Source organism: Oncorhynchus mykiss, chromosome 11 (genome assembly GCF_013265735.2).
Source record: "Oncorhynchus mykiss isolate Arlee chromosome 11, USDA_OmykA_1.1, whole genome shotgun sequence".
Taxonomy (NCBI): Eukaryota; Metazoa; Chordata; class Actinopteri; order Salmoniformes; family Salmonidae; genus Oncorhynchus; species Oncorhynchus mykiss.
In genome coordinates this window covers 35,247,240-35,270,745 of record NC_048575.1, presented here as the reverse complement: position 1 = coordinate 35,270,745, position 23,506 = coordinate 35,247,240, and the positions used below count along the sequence as shown (strand labels likewise).

The following is a 23,506-nucleotide window of genomic DNA, read 5'->3' as shown; positions in this document are numbered from 1 at the left end:
TTACAGCTGTAATCGCAGCAAAAGGTGGTGCTACAAAGTATTAACTTAAGGGGGCTGAATAATTTTTCAGTTTTTGATTTGTTAAAAAAGTTTGAAATATCCCATAAATGTCGTTCCACTTCATGATTGTGTCCCACTTGTTGTTGATTCTTCACAAAAAAATACAGTTTTATATCTTTATGTTTGAAGCCTGAAATGTGGCAAAAGGTCGCAAAGTTCAAGGGGGCCAAATACTTTCTTAAGGCACTGTAGCTCCACATTGATCTGGTACTGGTACTCCCTGTATATAGCTCCAGAATGATTTGGTACTGGTACTCCCTGTATATAGCTCCAGATTGATCTGATACTGGTACTCCCTGTATATAGCTCCAGATTGATCTGGTACTGGTACTCCCTGTATATAGCTCCACATTGATCTGGCCTTCCACAAGCTCCCCACAATAAGTTGGATGAATTTTGGCCCATTCCTCCTGACAGAGTCAGGTTTATAGGCCTCCTTGCTCGCACACACTTTTTCAGTTCTGCCCACAAATTTTCTATAGGATTGAGGTCAGGCCTTTGTGATGGCCACTCGAATACCTTGACTTTGTTGTCCTTAAGCCATTTTGCCACAACTTTGGAAGTATGCTTGGAGTCATTGTCCATTTGGAAGACCCATTTGCGACCAAGCTTTAACTTCCTGACTTGAGATGTTGCTTCAGTATATCCACATTTTTTTTCTTCCTCATAAAGCCATCTATTTTGTGAAGTGCACCAGTCCCTCTCGCTACAAAGCATCCCCACAACATGATGCTGCCACCCCCGTGCTTCACGTTTGGGATGATGTTCTTTGGCTTGCAAGCCTCCCCCTTTTCCCTCCAAACATAATGATGGTCATTATGGCCAAACAGTTCTATTTTTGTTTCATCAGACCAGAGGACATTTCTTCAAAAAGTACGATCTTTGTCACCATGTGCAGTTGCAAACTGTGGTCTGACTTTTTTATGGCGGTTTTGGAGCAGTGGCTTCTTCCTTGCTGAGCGGCCTTTCAGGTTATGTCGATATAGGACTCGTTTTACTGTGGATATAGATACTTTTGTACCTGTTTCCTCCAGCATCTTCACAAGGTCCTTTGCTGTTGTTCTGGGATTGATTTGGACTTTTCGCACCAAAGTATGTTAATCTCTAGAAGACAGAATACGTCTCTTTCCTGAGCGGTATGACGGATGCGTGTTCCCATGGTGTTTATACTTGCGTACTATTGTTTGTACAGATGAACGTGATACCTTCAGCCGTTTGGTAATTGCTCCCAAGGATGAACCAGACTTGTGGAGGTCTTGGCTGATTTCTTTAGATTTTCCCATGATGTCAAGCAAAGAAGCAGGGAGTTTGAAGGTAGGCCTTGAAATACATCCACAGGTACACCTCCAATTGACTCAAATGATGTCAATTAGCCTATCAGAAGCTTCAAAAGCCATGACATAATTTTCTGGAATTTTCCATGCTGTTTAAAGGCACAGTCAACTTAGTGTATGTAAACTTCTGACCCACTGGAATTGTGATACAGTGAATTATAAGTGAAATAATCTGTCTGTAAACAATTGTTGGAAAAATGACTTGTGTCATGCACAAAGTAGATGCCCTAACCGACTTGCCAAAACTATAGTTTGTTAACAAGAAATGTGTGGAGTGGTTGAAAAACGAGTTTTAATGACTCCAACCTACGTATATGTAAACCTCTGACTTCAACTGTATATAGCGCCATTCTTGTGTGTTTGATTTGATTCCTCGTGTTACTATTTTAATTTTAAACTCTGTATTGTTGGGAAGGGCTCGTAAGTAAGCATTTCATGGTAAAGTCTACACCAGTTCTATTCGGCACATGTGACAAATACAATTTGATTTGATTTGAAATATCTGTGCAACATTTAATGTTTGCATCGATTCATCGATCAATGCATAGTTTACAAACATGACACACGCACGCAAACAGGCCCTCTGTATTGGGCAGCGATAATCACAGCGGAGACACCCGAACAGATAGAGGAACTGTGAGGAGGAACAGGGGAAAACGAGAGAACAAGCAAGGAGGAGGGGGAGCGATACGGAAGGGAGCCAGAGAGAGAGCGAGAGAGAGATGGGAAGAGAGTGAGAGACAGGCAGAACCACAGAGGTAGAAACAAAATGCAAGAAATCCGGTAAGAGAAAGCGAGAGAGAGTGTGAGAGAGATATATTTACAGGCTAAGGAGAGCTGAGATTGCATGCAGCAGGCACCACCTAAGTAGCAGCAGTAGCAATAAAATTAGCATCCTCACACTGATCATCCAGGATCCAGGCAGGCGTGCTCTTATCTGTCCCCGAGGAAGGAGCATGGCAGCCCAGCCTGTGGAGGAAGGACAACAGGGCTGGGGCTGGAGCTGGACTGAGGCATGAGGAAGCAGGGGAGTGAAGCAGCATCGCGGCCGCCCAGCTCACACAGGCCATGCGGCTTCAGCACCAACGCCGGCAGATAGACTAGGCTTGAGGAGAGGCAGGCAGCTGCTGAGATTGGAGAGCTCACGTGGACAACGTAGCAGCACCATTAACGATAGTTGGAGCATTACATGTATCAGTAGCTTTTGACCTAACAGTATCAACGGCAGGAGCAGGAGCAAAGGTAGCACATCTGTCGCTGCAGTATTGGCAGCCACACCAAAGGTAACCCTAACAAAGGTAGCCATAGCTGTAGAGGTATTCGTAGCAAAAGCAGTCCAGGTATCTTTAGTCACAGTAGGGATACTTAACAGTGGCCCGGGACACTGAATGACAAGTGTGACTGATGAAGGCCACCTGGATTCGGCTGCTGAAAAGATCCAAGGGAGGTCGCGTCAAGAGCGCCGATGACTGTGTAAGCCGATTATTCAAACATGCTTCCTTTATCTCCTGTTTGTGTGCGTGTGCACGTTTGTGTGTGCGTGAACGTATACGTCCACTGGTGTGTGTACTGAATGTACATCATCGCATGCACCTGTGCGTGCCTGTATAGGGGTCAGGGGGTGGTATTGTCACGCTGCGCTAGGGATGATAAGGGTCAGTGGGGTTGTCTGTCATCACTGTCAGAGTCCTCATTATGTCGTAACTCTCTTGGTCAGACCCCTGCTTTACTCTGGACATAATGGAATGATGGTTTGAACAGTGTCAGTCACATGAGGATACCAGGATACATGAGGTTGGTGTGGTTGGTGTGGTTGTATGTTATACTGTAGTGTTTGTGAGCGTGTGTGCGTAGGGTTGGGGAGTAACTTATTATCCAAAAAACTTTAACAGTAATCAGTTACATTACCAGCAAATATTTTGTAATCAGATTACAGATACTTTTGAAAAAACTAGATTACTTCTTGGATTACTTTTACATTCAGAAAGGATGTTTGCGAATCGAATGTATTGACACCTTTCTGTTTTCTCAATGAAATTCAATTCAGCGCTGAAAATAAGCACAACGTTTGTTCAGCCTGAACGAGTCTGACCACAAGACAGAGACCACTCTAATGACACACCACATGCGTTTGATGGATCCTTTTCTTGTCTTCTTCTAAGGGGAAAGTAATCCATAAGTAGCTGAGAGTAATAATAGGTCACTTGTAACTGTAACGGATTACATTTGGAAAGTAACCTACACTACCATGTGCAGTTGGCTCGTGCGTGCGTGCGTGCTTACGTGCGCGACTATGTGTACATGTGTGTGCATAGCTCCTGTGATGGTGAAGTGTGGGTACTAAAACTATTTTTAGGTAGGCTTTAATGAATGAGGTAAGACACCGATATCCAAAGCATGAAGCAAAATGCATGAAACATAAGCGGTGTTTCAGATAAAGAGTAGAGAGTTATTTATAGACGGTGTCTCAGGTACACCGTAGGAGAAGAAACATGGATAGTTCGCGGGTGATGTGGAGGTAAACCCAGGCCCTGCATGTCCCCAGGCACCCTCATTTGTTGACTTCTGTGATCGAAAAAGCCTTGGTTTCATGCATGTCAACATCAGAAGCCTCCTCCCTAAGTGTGTCTTACTCACTGCTCTAGCACACTCTGCTAACCCTGATGTCCTTGCCGTGTCTGAATCCTGGCTCAGGAAGGCCACCAAAAATTCTGAGATTTCCATACCCAACTATAACATATTCCGTCAAGATAGAACTGCCAAAGGGGGAGGAGTTGCAGTCTACTGCAGAGATAGCCTGCAAAGTAATGTCATACTCTCCAGGTCCATACCCAAACAGTTCGAACTACTAATTTTGAAAATTACTCTCTCCAGAAATAAGTCTCTCACTGTTGCCGCCTGCTACCGACCCCCCTCAGCTCCCAGCTGTGCCCTGGACACCATTTGTGAATTGATCGCCCCCCATCTAGCTTCAGAGTTTGTTCTGTTAGGTGACCTAAACTGGGATATGCTTAACACCCCGGCAGTCCTACAATCTAAGCTAGATGCCCTCAATCTCACTCAAATCATCAAGGAACCCACCAGGTACAACCCTAACTCTGTAAACAAGGGCACCCTCATTGACGTCATCCTGACCAACTGGCCCTCCAAATACACCTCCGCTGTCTACAACCAGGATCTCAGCGATCACTGCCTCATTGCCTGTATCCGCTACGGAGCCGCAGTCAAACGACCACCCCTCATCACTGTCAAACGCTCCCTAAAACACTTCTGTGAGCAGGCCTTTCTAATCGACCTGGCCCGGGTATCCTGGAAGGACATTGACCTCATCCCGTCAGTTGAGGATGCCTGGTCTTTCTTTAAAAGTAACTTCCTCACCATTTTAGATAAGCATGCTCCGTTCAAAAAATGCAGAACTAAGAACAGATATAGCCCCTGGTTCACTCCAGACCTGACTGCCCTCGACCAGCACAAAAACATCCTGTGGCGGACTGCGCTAACATCGAATAGTCCCCGCGATATGCAACTGTTCAGGGAAGTCAGGAACCAATACACACAGTCAGTCAGGAAAGCTAAAGCCAACTTCTTCAGGCAGAAGTTTGCATCCTGTAGCTCCAACTCCAAAAAGTTCTGGGACACTGTGAAGTCCATGGAGAACAAGAGCACCTCCTCCCAGCTGCCCACTGCACTGAGACTAGGTAACATGGTCACCACCGATAAATCCATGATTATCGAAAACTTCAACAAGCATTTCTCAACGGCTGGCCATGCCTTCCGCCTGGCTACTCCAACCTCGGACAACAGCTCCCCCCCCCCCCGCAGCTACTCGCCCAAGCCTCTCCAGGTTCTCCTTTACCCAAATCCAGATAGCAGATGTCCTGAAAGAGCTGCAAAACCTGGACCCGTACAAATCAGCTGGGCTGGACAATCTGGACCCTCTATTCCTGAAACTATCCGCCGCCATTGTCGCAACCCCTATTACCAGCCTGTTCAACCTCTCTTTCATATCGTCTGAGATCCCCAAGGATTGGAAAGCTGCCGCAGTCATCCCCCTCTTCAAAGGGGGCGACACCCTGGACCCAAACTGTTACAGACCTATATCCATCCTGCCCTGCCTATCTAAGGTCTTCGAAAGCCAAGTCAACAAACAGGTCACTGACCATCTTGAATCCCACCGTACCTTCTCCGCTGTGCAATCTGGTTTCCGAGCCGGTCACGGGTGTACCTCAGCCACGCTCAAGGTACTAAACGATATCATAACCGCCATCGATAAAAGACAGTACTGTGCAGCCGTCTTCATAGACCTTGCCAAGGCTTTCGACTCTGTCAATCACCGTATTCTTATCGGCAGACTCAGTAGCCTCGGTTTTTCGGATGACTGCCTTGCCTGGTTCACGAATTACTTTGCAGACAGAGTTCAGTGTGTCAAATCGGAGGGCATGCTGTCCGGTCCTCTGGCAGTCTCTATGGGGGTGCCACAGGGTTCAATTCTCGGGCCGACTCTTTTCTCTGTATATATCAATGATGTTTCTCATGCTGCGGGCGATTCCCTGATCCACCTCTACGCAGACGACACCATTCTATATACTTCCGGCCCGTCCTTGGACACTGTGCTATCTAACCTCCAAACGAGCTTCAATGCCATACAGCACTCCTTCCGTGGCCTCCAACTGCTCTTAAACGCTAGTAAAACCAAATGCATGCTTTTCAACCGTTCGCTGCCTGCACCCGCACGCCTGACCAGCATCACCACCCTGGATGGTTCCGACCTTGAATATGTGGACATCTATAAGTACCTAGGTGTCTGGCTAGACTCTAAACTCTCCTTCCAGACCCATATCAAACATCTCCAATCGAAAATCAAATCAAGAGTCGGCTTTCTATTCCGCAACAAAGCCTCCTTCACTCACGCCGCCAAACTTACCCTAGTAAAACTGACTATCCTACCGATCCTCGACTTCGGCGACGTCATCTACAAAATTGCTTCCAACACTCTACTCAGCAAACTGGATGCAGTTTATCACAGTGCCATCCGTTTTGTCACTAAAGCACCTTATACCACCCACCACTGCGACTTGTATGCTCTAGTCGGCTGGCCCTCGCTACATATTCGTCGCCAGACCCACTGGCTCCAGGTCATCTACAAGTCCATGCTAGGTAAAGCTCCGCCTTATCTCAGTTCACTGGTTACGATGGCAACACCCATCCGTAGCACGCGCTCCAGCAGGTGTATCTCACTGATCATCCCTAAAGCCAACACCTCATTTGGCCGCCTTTCGTTCCAGTTCTCTGCTGCCTGTGACTGGAACGAATTGCAAAAATCGCTGAAGTTGGAGACTTTTATCTCCCTCACCAACTTCAAACATCTGCTCTCCGAGCAGCTAACCGATCGCTGCAGCTGTACATAGTCTATTGGTAAATAGCCCACCCATTTTCACCTACCTCATCCCCATACTGTTTTTATTTATTTATTTTTATTTTTCTGCTCTTTTGCACACCAATCTCTACCTGTACGTAACCATCTGATCATTTATCACTCCAGTGTTAATCTGCATAATTGTAATTATTTGCCTACCTTCTCATGCCTTTTGCACACAATGTATATATAGACTCCCCTTTTTTCTACTGTGTTATTGACTTGTTAATTGTTTACTCCATGTGTAACTCTGTGTTGTCTGTTCACACTGCTATGCCTTATCTTGGCCAGGTCGCAGTTGCAAATGAGAACTTGTTCTCAACTAGCCTACCTGGTTAAATAAAGGTGAAATAAAAAAATAAAAAATAAAAAAAAATTGTTAATGAGCAGTGTCTCATCTACAGATGTAGGATCTTAATGTGAGCCAGTTTGCTACAGCATTACAATGATCCTGTAGCAACAGGAAATGTCAATTATTAGGTGGATTATAATTAATGGATATTTTTGTAAGGGTTACGGGATGCTTGGATAGTTTTAAATCAGCCGGGTAGAGTTTGAGGTTATTTATTTTTTATTTTGAACCCAGACAGAGGAGAACAGAGAGCAGTGTAATGGTGCAGTGAGGATATTGTGTGGCTGGCAGTGCCATGCCTCTCTGTGCAGGTAAGAGAATGCATCACCCTTCCTTCTGTTCAAAAAGTCCCTCTGAGTCTGACAATAACAAAACAGGGCTATAAACATACTGGGCTGCCTGCCCACATTGTAACTTTGCAGAGTGTGTGTGTGTGTGTGTGTCTGAGTGTGTGTATGTGCGTGTGTTCCAGCTTGTCTGTGCCTGCCTGTGTGTATAAACTGTGTGGTTCCGACTGTGAAGCATGGAGGAGGAGGTGTTATGGTGTGGGTGTGCTTTGCTGGTGACACTGTCAGTGATTCATTTAGAATTCAAGGCACACTTAATCAGCATGGCTACCAGAGCATTCTGCAGCAATACCCCTTCTCATCTGGTTTGCGCTTAGTGGGACTATCATTTGTTTTTCATCAGGACAATGACCCAACACACTTCCAGGCTCATGGAGAGTGACGGAGTGCTGCATCAGATGACCTGGCCTCCACAATCACCTGACCTCATCCCAATTGAGATGGTTTGTGATGAGTTGGACGCAGAGTGAAGGAAAACCAGCCAACAAGTACTCAGCATATGTGGGAACTCCTTCAAGACTGTTGGAAAAGCATTCCTCACGAAGCTGGTTGAGAGAATGCCAAAAGTGTGCAAAGCTGTCATCAAGGCAAAGGGTGGCTACTTTGAAGAATCTCAAATGTAAAATATGTTTTGATTTGTTGAACAATTTAGTTGTTTACTACATGATTCCATGTGTTATTTCATAGTTTTGATGTCTTCACTGTTATTCTACAATGTAGAAAATAGTAAGAGAGGAGAGAGAGAGAGAGAGAGAGAGAGAGAGGGCGCTCACGTCATGGAAGACAAACCTACAGCTATAGTACCCTATAGTTACTGATGTGTCCTTAGGCAATGTGAGATAGTGGTTGTCCCGCTGCTTTATGAGAAGCAGGGGAATGTCCATTTGAAACATGCATCCAATTAGCTATTGTGATTTCTTTCTGCCTCTCCTCCCTCTGGGTTTGAATATTGTGTGATTTAGACGTTGTGCGCCTGTTCACTAAGTTCACTTAACTAGGTTCTGATGCTCTCCGACGATGCATTGTACCTCTGGCGTTGAGTGTGGTCATTAATATATTTGTGGTCTCATAGTGTTTTTTAACTACTTTTTCGTTTTTGACAGAACCCCTCTCCAAAAAATAGTGCTTCTGCTTGAGTTTCAGTGAGACACTGCTGAACAAGGCAGGAATGTCCATTGCAAACTAGTTTACCAGCAATTGTCTTCAAATTTGGACCTTTCAAATGTGATGCCTCACTGACAGCACGGGCATGGTGTATAGATTCTGTGACAGTGAGTGTTGGTGTGACTGATGAGTGTGAGTCTGAAGAGTTCATCTCTTGTGTGATGTTGAGGTCTGAAGAGTAAGTCTGTTGTTTGATGTAGAGGGCTGAAGAGTAAGTCTGTTGTTTGATGTAGAGGGCTGAAGAGTAAGTCTGTTGTTTGATGTTGAGGGCTGAAGAGTAAGTCTGTTGTTTGATGTTGAGGGCTGAAGAGTAAGTCTGTTGCTTGATGTTGAGGGCTGAAGAGTAAGTCTGTTGTTTGATGTTGAGGGCTGAAGAGTAAGTCTGTTGTTTGATGTTGAGGGCTGAAGAGTAAGTCTGTTGTTTGATGTTGAGGGCTGAAGAGTAAGTCTGTTGTTTGATGTCGAGGGCTGAAGAGTAAGTCTGTTGTTTGATGTTGAGGGCTGAAGAGTAAGTCTGTTGTTTGATGTTGAGGGCTGAAGAGTAAGTCTGTTGTTTGATGTCGAGGGCTGAAGAGTAAGTCTGTTGTTTGATGTCGAGGGCTGAAGAGTAAGTCTGTTGTTTGATGTTAAGATCTGAAGAGTAAGTCTGTTGTTTGATGTTGAGGGCTGAAGAGTAAGTCTGTTGTTTGATTTTGAGGGCTGAAGAGTAAGTATGTTGTTTGATGTTGAGGGCTGAAGAGTAAGTCTGTTGTTTGATGTTGAGGGCTGAAGAGTAAGTCTGTTGTTTGATGTAGAGGGCTGAAGAGTAAGTCTGTTGTTTGATGTTGGGGGCTGAAGAGTAAGCCTGTTGTTTGATGTTGAGGGCTGAAGAGTAAGTCTGTTTGTTTGATGTTGAGGGCTGAAGAGTAAGTCTGTTGTTTGATGTTGAGGGCTGAAGAGTAAGTCTGTTGTTTGATTTTGAGGGCTGAAGAGTAAGCCTGTTGTTTGATGTTGAGGGCTGAAGAGTAAGTCTGTTGTTTGATGTTGAGGGCTGAAGAGTAAGTCTGTTGTTTGATGTTGAGGGCTGAAGAGTAAGTCTGTTGTTTGATGTTGAGGGCTGAAGAGGAAGTCTGTTGTTTGATGTTGAGGGCTGAAGAGTAAGTCTGTTGTTTGATGTAGAGGGCTGAAGAGTAAGTCTGTTGTTTGATGTTGAGGGCTGAAGAGTAAGTCTGTTGTTTGATGTAGAGAGCTGAAGGGTAAGTCTGTTATTTGATGTTGAGGGCTGAAGAGTAAGTCTGTTGTTTGATGTAGAGGGCTGAAGAGTAAGTCTGTTGTTTGATGTTGAGGGCTGAAGAGTTAGTCTCTTGTTGTGTGTTATTGAGGTCGGATGCATTAATCTGTCATGTATCTTTCCTTAATGTGTGTTTCCCTCTACTCTGCAGGGTTCGGCGGACTCCTACACCAGCCGTCCATCAGACTCCGATGTTTCCCTGGAGGAGGATAAGGAGGCAGTGCGACGAGAAGCAGAGCGGCAGGCTCAGGCACAGCTCGACAAGGCCAAGGTACCTCTCTCTCTCTCTCTCTCTCTCTCTCTCTCTTTCTCTCTCTCTCTCTCTCTCTCATCAGTAGCCCCTCACATGCATTTGAGCCCCTCTGTCTGACTGCACAGCTCTAATCAGCTCTACAGGCTGTTCCCAAAACACACTCTGACAGCAAACCAACGCTGTCTGTCTGCCCTCCTCCCCTCCATCACCTCAGAGCAACACCAAGGAGTCAGTGATACACGAGTCAGCAAAACGGAGAAAAACACAGAGGGAGAGTGACAGAGGGAGAGAGAGCGACATATATAGAGTGAAAGAGAGAGTGACAGAGGGAGAGAGAGCAACATATATAGAGTGAAAGAGAGAGTGACAGAGGGAGCAACATATATAGAGTGACAGAGAGAGTGACAGAGAGAGACAGAGCAACATATATAGAGTGACAGAGAGATTGACAGAGAGAGAGAGAAAATTATAGTGTTAAAGAAAGAGGGCTCTGGTTAAAAGTAGTGCACTATAGGGAATGGGGCTCAGTTTCAGACATAACCCCAGATTCAAACCAAGGCGAACCTCTCGTTTCCTCTGTAAAAATACCCCCAACAATCAATCAATGTCACCCAATTACGTACAATATGAATGTAAAATATTCAGTTGTCTGGACTTCTGAGAACTGTCCTCATTATCTATTGCATTATGCATAGGCAGTGCTGAAATGACCATATGGCTCTGCTCATTTCTGAAAAAAATAAAAAATAAAAAATGCTGGATTGATGAAGTTTTAAGGGGACCTTACCTCGGCACATTTTACGGGCTCCTACTTCACAGCTAACACATTGTGCCCGCTCTGCGCGCAGTAAGGATTTACAATTGACTTCAGAACAATTTGAAACGTTTGCTCAAGGTGAAATGATACGAGAATCTTTATTTATGGTGCGAGATCCACCGTTGCGTGCTTATGCAATGACGGTGCCAGATTACAAGTTACAAGGCGGGCACAGCAACACACAGGACAGGTGTCTAATAACACTGTCAGTACGGGCACAGAGAAGGCTCCAGGTTATTGGCCAATAAAATATGCATATTGACAGAGAGAGAGAGAAAGACAAGGAAGAGAGAGAGAGAGAGAGAGAAAGACAAGGAAGAGAGAGAGAGAGAGAAAGACAAGGAAGAGAGAGAGAGAGAAAGAGAGAGGTCTCTGTGGTGTTAATTGGCCATCAACCACAGCGCAACCTACCAGGGTTCCACTCTTTATTCCATTCTCTTCCTCCCTTCTTTCTCTTTCCCTATGCCCTCACTCGCTCTTCTCCAACCCCTCATTCTCTCACCGGCCTTTCCCCCCTCTGTCCTATTCTCTCCCTCTTCATCCCTCTCTTTTCTCTCCCTCTCCCCTCACTCACTCTCACCAGCCTTCTTTCTCTTCCCCTCGCTTTCTCTCACCCTCTCTCTTGCTGCGGTCAATACTGCATGCCTAATGAACGCCTTTCTGTGTTGCATAAAGGAGAGGAACAGGGGGATGGACAGGGAGATGAGGAGAGAAGAGCAACCGAGGGATGGATGGGAGGGGAGAGATGAGGAGAGGAACATGGGGATGTACAGGAGAGGAACAGGTTGATGGAGAGGAGCGATGAGGAGGGGAGAGCAACAGGGGGATAGATAGATGAGGAGAGGAACAGGGGGATGGACAGAAGAGGAACAGGGGGATGGACAGGAGAGGGAGCGATGAGGAGAGGAACAGGGGGATGGACAGGAGAGGAGCGATGAGGAGAGGAACAGGGGGATGGACAGGAGAGGAGCGATGAGGAGAGGAATAGGAGGATGGACAAGAGGAGAGGAGAGCAACAGGGGGATGGATGGGAGGGGAGAGATGAGGAGAGGAACAGGGGGATGGACAGGAGAGGAACAGGGTGATGGACAGGAGAGGAGAGCAACAGGGGGATCGATAGGAGAGGAGATGAGCAGAGGAACAGGGGGATGGACAGGAGAGGAACAGAGGGATGGACAGGAGAGGAGATGAGGAGAGGAACAGGGGGATAGACAGGAGAGGAACAGGGGGATGGACAGGAGAGGAGATGAGGAAAATGGGGATGACAGGAGAGGAACAGAGGGATGGACAGGAGAGGAACACAGGGATGGACAGGGGGATGACAGGAGAGGAACAGGGGGGTGATAGTGTACACAGTGTACCTAGGTGCCATACAAGGTCAGGAGAGGAGATACACAGATGCACACAGGTCTCTGAAATAGCATTAAAAGAAAGATTCACACATTTTGAATGCTATGTCGTTTTTGTGCATCTCTGAGCGATATTCTATCGATTTCCGGGGTCATTTCGCGTTTTCATGTGTATCTGAGCTATTGCTGCTCAAGCAGGCAGAAATACAGCTGGCAAAACATATGATTGATGATCATATGATTGGGCTAGCATGGGCTACGGACGTCACAGACCAGGTAATTGATCCCTGAATAGCTAGAGAGCGAGAAGCAGTGGAGCATAAGTAAGGTAGTCCCAGTTCTCCAGACCACACAAGCACACACTAGCTGACGGTGTTTTAAATGGTACTCCATTCCATTTGATAGTGTGCTACTTTCACCAGGGCCATTAAGGCTCTGATCAAAAGTAGTGCGTATATAGGGAAGACGGTGTTTTTTACAGTGGAAAAACCCATTTACAGATCAAGATAAATCTGGGCAATCAGTCTAATGGTGCACATTCATGGTAGAATGTTTTTTTTGTCATGCGGTGGCTGCTCTATACTTCTATTGGTTCGGCTGGTTAGCCACCCTCACTTACATCATTCAAGATAGGCCTAATTTCTGATAAGGTAGGCCTAATGTATGATAGGGTAGGCCTAATGTATGATAAGGTGGGCCTAATTTGGTGTTTTAGGATGAACAAAATAGAACCTTTTCCTTTAGCCACTTACACTATGTGTCGGCACAGGCAATCATCCAATTTGGATGATGCATTGTCAGTATATACTACAATTATTTTATACAATAGGCTTCGGTATCAACTTTCATTCAGAAATGATGGCTTAGTAATCATTTAAAAAATGGTGCTCCGGCAGGATACCTAAAAAATTGTTTTTGAAGCAATTGCCATGTGCGGTCAACTGATAATTCGAGCACCGTTTTAATTGGGACAGCTTCAATGCCCTGCTTTGAGACAAGCATGGGAACTCATATTTTTTGCTTTCACTGAATCTCCGCTTGGATGTTTGGTCACAATTAGGCTAGGAAATGTTATCTAAATTGAGGTGAGTGCTCATGACCATTAGTCTTGCAATTGAAAGCAATACAGATTTTCTCTCTACACACACATTATGCCTATACTGTAGCTTACCCGATGAGCTCCCCTGTTGTTTTCCTGAACTTTCCAATCCTTTTATGATGCATTTCAGTCATTTCAGTCTACTTTTGCGAAGTCATTTGACACATTTGTTTCGTCGTTTAAAAAGTTCACAAGGCCTACATCGTTTCAATAACAATATAGCTGAAACTACTACTGGCTTCATTGACTTACTGAATTGATTCTCATTGTAATTGTAGGCTAGGCTACTTGCGGATAGATTATTTTAAATAATTGTAACAGTAGGCCTACCTACACAACCTCATATGGGGTTTACTGGCCACAATCGATTGAATGAATATTAAGAAGTGTTGATTCATTGATTTGGCCTTGGAACATGGAAGGAAACATAGCGCTGCAGGAAGTGCTGCAGATATATTGAAGTACATTTGCCAATTTACATAATTACTCCTTTCTCTATGAAGATAGATGACATCTTTGAAAATACCACACCTGCAGAATTTAGCCACAGAGGATCACTAGCTTATTATGACAAATTCCTGTGGATTGTGTTTTGTCACATTATGAGCACATAGGCCTAGTCCACAGTCGGGAATCACGCAATTGGGCAACAACATGTAAAACTGCTGATTGTTGAGTTGTGGCTGTCAATGAACAGCAGGCAGCAGGTAGAAGGTATTTCGCAATATTTCAAAATGCAAAGGTGGGAAAAACCTGTTTGAATAAGTGAGTGCCACTGTAGAGTCGGTGGACGGAAATCTCTTCATGTTGTAGGCCTAAAAGCTGTGTGTCCACTGTTTCCATTGGCCCATGCTATTGGTTGCATTTAAGACATGGGTCTTTCATTTTATAAATGTCAGCTTGTCATCTGGATAATTTGTGTGGTAGAAGTAAATATCCTCGTAATGTCTCCAGTCATGTAAAATGATGTAGAATTGCAGGAAAGGGACCCACAACCCCCCCCCCCCCCCAGCCCCTGGTCTTCACGACTGAGCCCCTGGTGACAGCCGATGGTCCCATAAGCTAGGCCGACGGCTGAAGGTGACTGGGAAGAATTACACTCCCTCCTCCGAGTGAGGATTCTTACCTAACAGTTGTTGCAACATCTCTGGGTTTTAATACAGGCTTAAGTGCTTTCCAGGGCCATTTGTATGGCTTCTTCAACACAGGGAAGGACTGGGACCAGAAATGAGTCTGGGCATTACAGATGTAGGATCTTAATTGGATCGCCATGTTGCAGGAGAACTATTTAAAATGTGTTGTGTATTTGAGGCTTAAAACGGCTTCTGAAGTTTGTAATTTCCACTTTGTAATTTCAGACTCTCCCCTTTCCCTTACGAAAAATGTATCCACCCTCGCAAAAATGTCCATTAATTATAATCCACATAATAATTCACATTTCCTGTTGCTGCAGGATTATTTTCCTGCTGTAGCAAACTGGCTCAAATTATGATCCAACGTCTGTACACACCACGCAGGCCCCAATAATTAGCAAAATAATGATCATTCTATGCAAAAAACACAATTTAGTCAGTTGCACTGTGCTAAAGATTGATCAGCCCTTCTGGAATTTTCCCAAACTGCACAATGGCCAGTCAGATTTAGCTTTATGATTCCTTTGGTGTTTGCATAGCATTTTTCAAGGTTTCACATTGGGTTTATGCTGTATGACTCTCTGATAGCTCCCCTTCCCTCTCTCTTTCATCTTCAGGTAAACATTTAGCAAAAGGGCCAGTGGAGATTAATGTGGGTTGTAATCATTGTGCATTTGGCTTGGCTCTCCGTCGACCGCCAGTGGCCGAGGGGCTTGTCATGCTTTCACAGGCAGAGGAAATGTCATCCGGATAGGGCCATGTCCATGTTACCAACTGCCACTACCCGTTGCCACGGCCAGACTCAGCACAGATTACGATAATGTCCCATAACATTTTATGTCATTCTCGAAACAAGTTATAAAAAAGGATATTCTTTAAGGCCACGGTCAGGTTACGATTTGTTCCTCTGTCTCTTTTCTGTTGTCAGTGACCTATTTTTTAAAAGGTCTTTATGTTCTAAATTCATTTTTCCAGAAAGTGTGATGCCTTTACTACAGTGGGGGTGGATTTGCACGACATGTTGCTCCCTCCTGTCTCTTAGAAAGTTTGGGAGGGGGGGGGGGGATTTGACCTCGTTGCATTCTCTTGCGTTGGATCGATCTCTCTGTCTTAAAGCTGTTGTGTCAGGCCCTAGGAGGGAAAACATTTTATTCTGTTTGTTTTATTCAGATGGACTGGCATTGCATCCCAAATCTCGACCCTATTCCCTATACGTTTGGCCCTATGAGCCCTGATCAAAAGGAGTGCACTAAAAACGGGAATAGGGTGTCATTTGGGACACAACCTGGATGAATGGCTGTCCCAGAGGGGGACATGTTGGGACACATTGATCCAGCCATTGTACCGGTTATATTTACCGATCATTTGCATTTGTACAGTTGGCTCATTGTTAGTCAGAAGGAAACACAAGACAAAAACAAAGCTTGGCTATGAAACCGTCCAATCGCTCCAAGGCTCCAACCCTAGTTGATCTTTTTGCTCATACAGTATGTTGGTTATGCCACTAACTCATGTTGTGTTGCTTTCCTCCAGTTGATTGTCATCCAGGCTGTGTAGCCTATAGCAGGGTGGTAGAGGAAGGGGCAGAGAATCTATACATCCCAAATGGCACTCTATTCCCTATCTAGTGCACTACGTTTGACCAGACTCTCGTCAAAAGTAGCGCACTACATAGGGAATAGGGTGTCATTTGGAACGCAATCCAGCACATCAGCGTGGTCATTGATAAAGAAAGAAGTGAGTGTGCGGGAGTCACAATCTGCCTGCCAGGCAGCATCTCTGACTGCAGTTATTTTTACACCTCACACAATGGGGGAGAAAATAGCCCCGCGAATAGCACAACTCTCTTCTCAGCTATAAAAAAACATCACGTATAATTACATTCAGGGAACGAACGCTGCTGTCTCCCGATTCCGTGGAGTTCAGCTTTGACTTATGTGAAGTGGGAATGTTGTGTACTAAAGCACTGCAGAGCAGCAAAATGATGTGTACAGTCCTCTCATTTCTAGTGTATATCTCAGTATAACTTTTTTGTCCAGCACTGGTATTCACAAGTTTAGGATCACTATCTGTATCTGAATGCTGTATCTTGTCATTTCTTTGCTTGCAATGTCTCGCAACTTCAATTAGTAGGCTAGGATATTGAGATGAGCGAGATGCAACACTTCTTTCTCACACAGTCACCTTTGGCCAAGTCATCGCTCAATATTCAATGTACCGTAACTAACTTGCATAGGGTGCAATGCTTGTATTTGTTGTTGGAGTCAGACACATTCTGAATAACTCAATCTGTAGTTGTTACATCCATTTAGTGACTTATAAATTAATGATATGTACCCCTTAATTATTGAAGAATATAATGTGCGCATGTGCACGGGTTCGCTTCAGCTTGGTAGCCAGGGCCCCAAACAGCAGAGAAGTGTAGCCTCGCGCTTCAACGCTCTTAGTTGTTGATGAACTCGACCCACTATTCCCCACAAATTGACCCACTAACATCAATTTTCAGTTAGGGATTTTTCATAAAGTTAAGGATCCCAATTTACTTGAATCGTTTGAATGTTTAAACATTCACACCCATAAGTATCATGTCTTGTGGAGCCAAAACTTTTAACCCCTCCGTTTTCTTCCTTTGGCAGACTAAACCAGTTGCATTTGCTGTCCGCACAAATGTCAACTACTGCGCCACCAATGATGATGGCGTCCCCGTGCCGGGCATGGCCATCTCCTTTGAGGCTAAAGACTTCCTCCACGTCAAAGAGGTCAGGGGTCACAGTAATATCACATCATGATGTGGTGGAGAAGGATGATGATGATGATTATGATGATGGCGATAACAATGATGACGATGAGGAGGAGGAGGGTGAGGTTAAATATGATTATGATAAAGGTGGTGATGATGATGATGACAACTATGATGACGATAACCATGACGACAATGATGAGGGTAACAATGATGTTGGTGATGATGAGCAAAAGGAGAAGGCTGATCTGTCTTACATCTGTCCCACTGTTGTAGAAATTTAATAATGACTGGTGGATAGGTCGTCTGGTGAAGGAAGGCTGTGAAATCGGTTTCATCCCCAGTCCTGTGAAGATCGAGAACACTCGGGTACAACACGAGCAGAGAGCCAAACAGGGCAAGTTCCACTCCAGGTAGCTACCAGCCCCCTCACTCATTAAAATCATCACGGAAACTAACATGCACCTCACCCAATCATGATGCTGCCATGGAGCCAACACTTGACAGGACTCGACATTAACGCTTGTCCGCTTGCTCGGGTCAAGTAAAAGTAATTGCCTGACAAGCAGGTTACCGATTCAATTGTCCGCATGAACAAGTGCAGAAGAATCATGCAAAAATCACAATATCAAACAATTAAGCTACTTCTATGAGAATTGTATCAGAGATTGGGAGGTAAATTACACACTTACCTCCCAACCTCTGCAGAGCGCGTTGGGGTATAATTATTGTAGGCCTGCTCTGACAGGCCCGAGCGGTATTTCAATCATGCAGTCGCCAGATGCCGTTTTTTGAGATAAAAGTGAGCCTAGCTGCATTTGCACAATTTATTGATATTCATTGTTAGTTAGAGAGTTATTTGCACATTTATAGCAAATTTTTGGTCAGCACTGAAGTCCTGGAAAAGTCATGGTGTGTGCATCACCTGTTTACCAGTGGGCCATTGCCAAATGAGAAGGAGAGCGAGAGACATTGCGCAGCAGGTAAAATAACAGACTAACTATTTCGCTACTGGAATGTATTAATGTCATTGTCGTGTCCAATGTCCTAAAATACATTTCCACCGACACTCGTCTAGGCTATAACCGCAAATGGCCAACACGCAGTTGATAGACACACCTTCAAATGAGTGGATTTGGCTATTTCAGCCACACCCGTTGCTGACAGGTGTATACAATGAGCACAAAGCCATGCAATCTCCATAGACAAACATTGGCAGTAGAATGGCCCGTACTGAAGAGCTCAGTGACTTTTAACGTGGCACCGTCATAGGATGCCACCTTTCCAACAAGTCAGTTGGTCAAATGTATGCCCTGCTAGAGCTTCCCCGGTCAACTGTAAGTGCTGACATTGTGAAGTGGAAACATCTAGGAGCAACAATGGATCAGTCGTAAAGTGGTAGGCCACGCAAGCTCACAGAATGGGACCGCTGAGGCTGATGTGCGTAGTGCGTAAAAATCGTCTCTTCTCGGTTGCAACACTTACTTCCGAGCTCCAAACTGCCTCTGGAAGCAACGTCAGAACAAGAACTGTTCGTCGGAAGCTTCATGAAATGGGTTTCAATGGCCGAGCATTCGCACACAAGCCTAAAATCGACATGCTCAATGCCAAGCGTCGGTTGGAGTGGTGTAAAGCTTTCCGCCATTGGAAACAAGTTCTCTGGAGTGATGAACCACGCTTCACCATATGGCAGTCCAGTGGACGAATCTGGGTTTGGTGGATGCCAGGAGAACGCTACCTGTCGCAATGCATAGTGCCAACTGGAAAGTTTGGTGGATGATAAATAATGGTCTGGGGCTGTTTTTCATGGTTCAGGCAAGGCCCCTTAGTTCCAGTGAAGGGAAATCTTAATGCTAAATCATACAATTATATTTTAAATTATTCTGTGCTTCCTACTTTGTGGCAACAGTTTGGGGAGGGCCCTTTTCTATTTCAGCATGACAATGCCCCCGTGCACAAAGTGAGGTCCATACAGAAATGGTTTGTCGAGATCGATGTGGAAGAACTAGACTGGCCTGCACAGAGCCCTGACCTCAACCCCATCGGGATTAATTGGAACGCCAACTGCGAGCCAGGCCTAATCCCCCAATATCAGTGCCCGACCTCACTAATGCTCCTGTGGCTGAACAGAAGCAAGCCCCCGCAGCAATGTTCCAACATCTGTGGAAAGCCTGCCCAGAAGAGTGGAGGCTGTTATAGCAGCAAAGGGGTACCAACTCCATATTAATTCCCATAATTTTGGAATGAGATGTTCGATGTGCAAGTGCCCACATACTTTGTAGGTGTGCAGTTGATGAAACCAATGCTGCATACCCCAGTTGTAAAACAGTCTCTCAAGCGCTCCAAATTGTCTAGGATTCGCCTCTATTCAATACCAGCCATGTAATTCTGACAAAGTATTTTTTTTAAAGAACAGCCTAATTGACAAGTAGCCTAACTCCTGTGCTGTCAATATCTCCCTGGACTGAACACTGAATATGTTACAAATAGAAAAACATCTTAGTTCGCTACCTCACCGACCTTAGCCATTTTTTTTTTTTTTACCTTTATTTTACTAGGCAAGTCAGTTAAGAACAAATTCTTATTTTCAATGACGGCCTAGGAACAGTGGGTTAACTGCCTGTTCAGGGGCAGAACGACAGATTTTGTACCTTGTCAGCTCGGGGATTTGAACTTGCAACCTTTCGGTTACTAGTCCAATGCTCTAACCACTAGGCTACCCTGCCGCCCCATCTGATCCGTGGGTGAGTGAGTGAAGGAATTATTTTCTAAAATACATAAAAAGTATTTGGTTGATAATTGTAATGTTTCAGGGTGGCCAACCATCCTCCTGGAGAGTCCAGGAGAGCTACTTTAGGCTTTTGCTCCAGTCCTGCATGAACACACCACATAGTCAAAAAATCGGCTGCTCAACAGGACCTTGATAAGCTGACTCTGGTGTGTTTGAGCAGGGTTGGTTCAACAGTCAGCACACCCAGCAGTTCTCCAGATAACAGACCACATGTGTTTTTATACAGTAGCCTTTCAGTGAAGTATTTTACTTTGTGGGGGGGGTTAAGTGCCTTGCTGAAGGCCACAACGGCAGGAGATATAATACATGGGATCAGAAACCAGCAGCCTTCCATTCCATACCAGTGACAATAACGAATGTATATTGTGACGTGGTTCCTTGCATCATAGAACACAATTTTCAGTCACTGTTTGGTCCATGGTATTAAAGGCCATACAAGTGACTTCAGCTTTCGGACAAGTCAAAAATCTGTCCTATTTGTCCCGAAAGACAAGTGGCTAAAAAAGTTCATGTCAAGCCCCGCTTGAGATATCCCACACTATCAACTAGCAACACCTCAAATATGCTGATATGAATGATATACTGATATGAAATTTATCTTCGCAGTAAATCGGGAGCAAACTCCTCTACCAGTTTAGGTGAAGTGGTTCCTAACTCGCGGAAATCCACCCCCCCTTCCTCTGGTGAGTATAGGACACAGGAGCAGGGTTTTGGAGCAGGGTTTTGACAGTGGTCGACATGTTTTTCACTAACACAAACTCTTTACTCTTAACACTTGAGTATTATCAAACTTCCATCAACCTCTAAGAGGGCTTGAGTATGAAGGGGGACAGAAATAGAAGACGATGGTAAGTTTTATTAGTAAGGTCATTATTTTGACTTTACTGCTGACCTGTCATTAGTACACGTCAGGAAATTTGACCAATCAGTAGTTAAATCAACAGGATGTAGGCCCATAGTAAAAATGTTAGAATGGTATTTTTGTTTTACTGTGGCCTTAAATGTTTGCTTAACTTATGTGCTATTGGTTACTGTCAGTGCTCTTTTTCTGAATAGTCAAACCATAGTATGACCATAGTTGGCTATGGCGCGTTTATGGTTTGTATAGTTTTTATATGTGCTGGAATAACCTGTGTATCTGTTCAGTGTTAGGTGTTCATTGTTACCTCTGTAGCCTTTTGGTGTATTGCTTCTGTGTGACGGTGGCCTTGTATGTCTGTGTGCATAGCCGTTGACATAGACGCCACAGGCTTAGACCCCGAGGACAATGAGCTTCCAGTCCACCTTCGCTCCCCTAAAGTCAGTCAGCCAAACACTGTCATGTCACCCACCCTAGCCAAAGACAAACGAATGCCCTTCTTTAAGAAGGTAAACATGGCAGTACGCTGGTATTCTTTCTCGACCTGTATCTCCTCTCTCCGTCCATCCGTCCGGCTACCCATGACAACTTCCTGACTGTGGCTGCTCAGCATCACTCTGTCCAAAATACGTTTGTCTGTCCGTTCTGTTTATCCTACGTGTCTTACTGCCGCAGTCCGTGTCTCTTCTCCCCCGCTGGGCGTTTGAGCCATTAGCATGCATGTTGCGCTGTTTCTTAACGCTCTTTCTCTCTCCTCTTCCATCTGGGCTGTAGCTAAGCAGAAGCAGAAGTCGGTAAGTTAAGTTAGCATGCAGCACACACCAAACCCCCAGCAGGGCCTTGGGGGTCTGGGGGATGTGCCTCTGTGATTTCTCTGCGGTGGTTGTGGTCGTTCTTGACTCCCCTCTTACTCACTGTCGTCGCTGTGGTCTCTGTGTGTGTGCGTGTGTACGTGCGTGATGCAGATTTAGTGGGAACTCAGCGTATCCAGCTCTAAAACCAGAAGTGTATATCCACAGTAACTGCGATTGCTGTCCTCTTGTTGGTTTGGTTGTGTTTATCACACAGCAGCATGAATCAAGTGTGACCTCTTTTAGAACAAATACAACAACTCTTCTTGTGTTTGTCTTATTATGAAACAACTTACGTAAATCTATTCTTATGTAAAGCACTGCTACGTTTAATACACCATTCCAAAGGAGTTAGGAACATCCCGTCAGGGCTTTCTTGGCACATGACGGGATGTGTGTGTAGGCATACCTTATACACATAACAAACACAAGCGTTCTTAGTCCAAGTGTGCACTCCGTGTCTTGACATGGAGCAAATCTTGTCAAACCCCAACGTCATCTCCATCCTCTTTCTTTAAAACATTTTTTTTTTTCATTTTCTTTTCACAATAATCAGCATACCAAATGGATACAGAGGTACAGCCTAATGTCCTTTCTAAGACCATACAACAACTATGGCGACAATAGCCACCGTTTTCAATCATCTAGCAGCATGCATTTTCTTTTGTAACAATAACCCTGTAGTCGAGGCCAGGAAAATATGCCCTAAAATATCTGTGACTACAGTGACCGGTGGTTCTCCAGACGTGGTCAGCTTTGGCCCGCATCTAGCAGCACTTTCCCCACTCGGATGTAACAAGAGTTCCCCAGGGACCGCCAGTGACGGTAGCAGAAGAAAAATGAAAGTGAGAGAGACAGATACTGGGAGAGAGATAGAGAGAGAGAAAGAGGGGAAGGGGGGGGAAGAGATGGAGAGAGGAAAAGAGATGGAGAGAGGAAAAGAGATGGAGAGAAGAAGAGATGGAGAGAAGAAGAGATGGAGAAAGGAAAAGAGATGGAGAGAGGAAAAGAGATGGAGAGAGGAAAAGAGATGGAGAGAGGAAAAGAGATGGAGAGAGGAAAAGAGATGGAGCGAGTTAAAGAGATGGAGAGAGTTAAAGAGATGGAGAGAGGAAAAGAGATGGAGAGAGGGAATGAGATGGAGAGAGGAAAAGAGATGGAGAGAGGGAATGAGATGGAGAGAGGAAAAGAGATGGAGAGAGGGAATGAGATGGAGAGAGGAAAAGAGATGGAGAGAGGGAATGAGATGGAGAGAGGGAATGAGATGGAGAGAGGAAAAGAGATGGAGAGAGGGAATAAGATGGAGAGAGGGAATGAGATGGAGAGAGGGAATGAGATGGAGAGAGGAAAAGAGATGGAGAGAGGGAATGAGATGGAGAGAGGGAATGAGATGGAGAGAGGAAAATAGATGGAGAGAGGGAATGAGATGGAGAGAGGGAATGAGATGGAGAGAGGAAAAGAGATGGAGAGAGGGAATGAGATGGAGAGAGGGAATGAGATGGAGAGAGGAAAAGAGATGGAGAGAGGGAATGAGATGGAGAGAGGGAATGAGATGGAGAGAGGAAAAGAGCTGGAGAGAGGGAATGAGATGGAGAGAGGGAATGAGATGGAGAGAGGAAAAGAGATGGAGAGAGGAAAAGAGATGGAGAGAGGGAATGAGATGGAGAGAGG

At 45.0% G+C, this 23,506-nt stretch overlaps 1 protein-coding gene across 8 annotated transcripts in view; it reads left to right on the top strand.

Annotated features, from left to right (window-relative positions):
* LOC110535617 (voltage-dependent L-type calcium channel subunit beta-2) overlaps positions 1–23,506 on the top strand; it is a 129,662-nt gene that overhangs the window by 84,681 nt on the left and 21,475 nt on the right. For 5 of the 8 annotated variants that reach the window (XM_036935349.1, XM_036935348.1, XM_036935352.1 and 2 more), the window contains 5 exons: positions 10,095–10,214; positions 17,231–17,353; positions 17,611–17,747; positions 20,732–20,808; positions 21,354–21,493. In XM_036935349.1, coding sequence (XP_036791244.1) covers positions 10,095–10,214; positions 17,231–17,353; positions 17,611–17,747; positions 20,732–20,808; positions 21,354–21,493 — 597 coding nt within the window. Of the gene's footprint in view, positions 1–10,094; positions 10,215–17,230; positions 17,455–17,610; positions 17,748–20,731; positions 20,809–21,353; positions 21,494–21,758; positions 21,779–23,506 lie in introns of those variants that run through there. The other 3 variants (XM_036935351.1, XM_036935350.1, XM_021620723.2) reach the window with 2 other exon arrangements.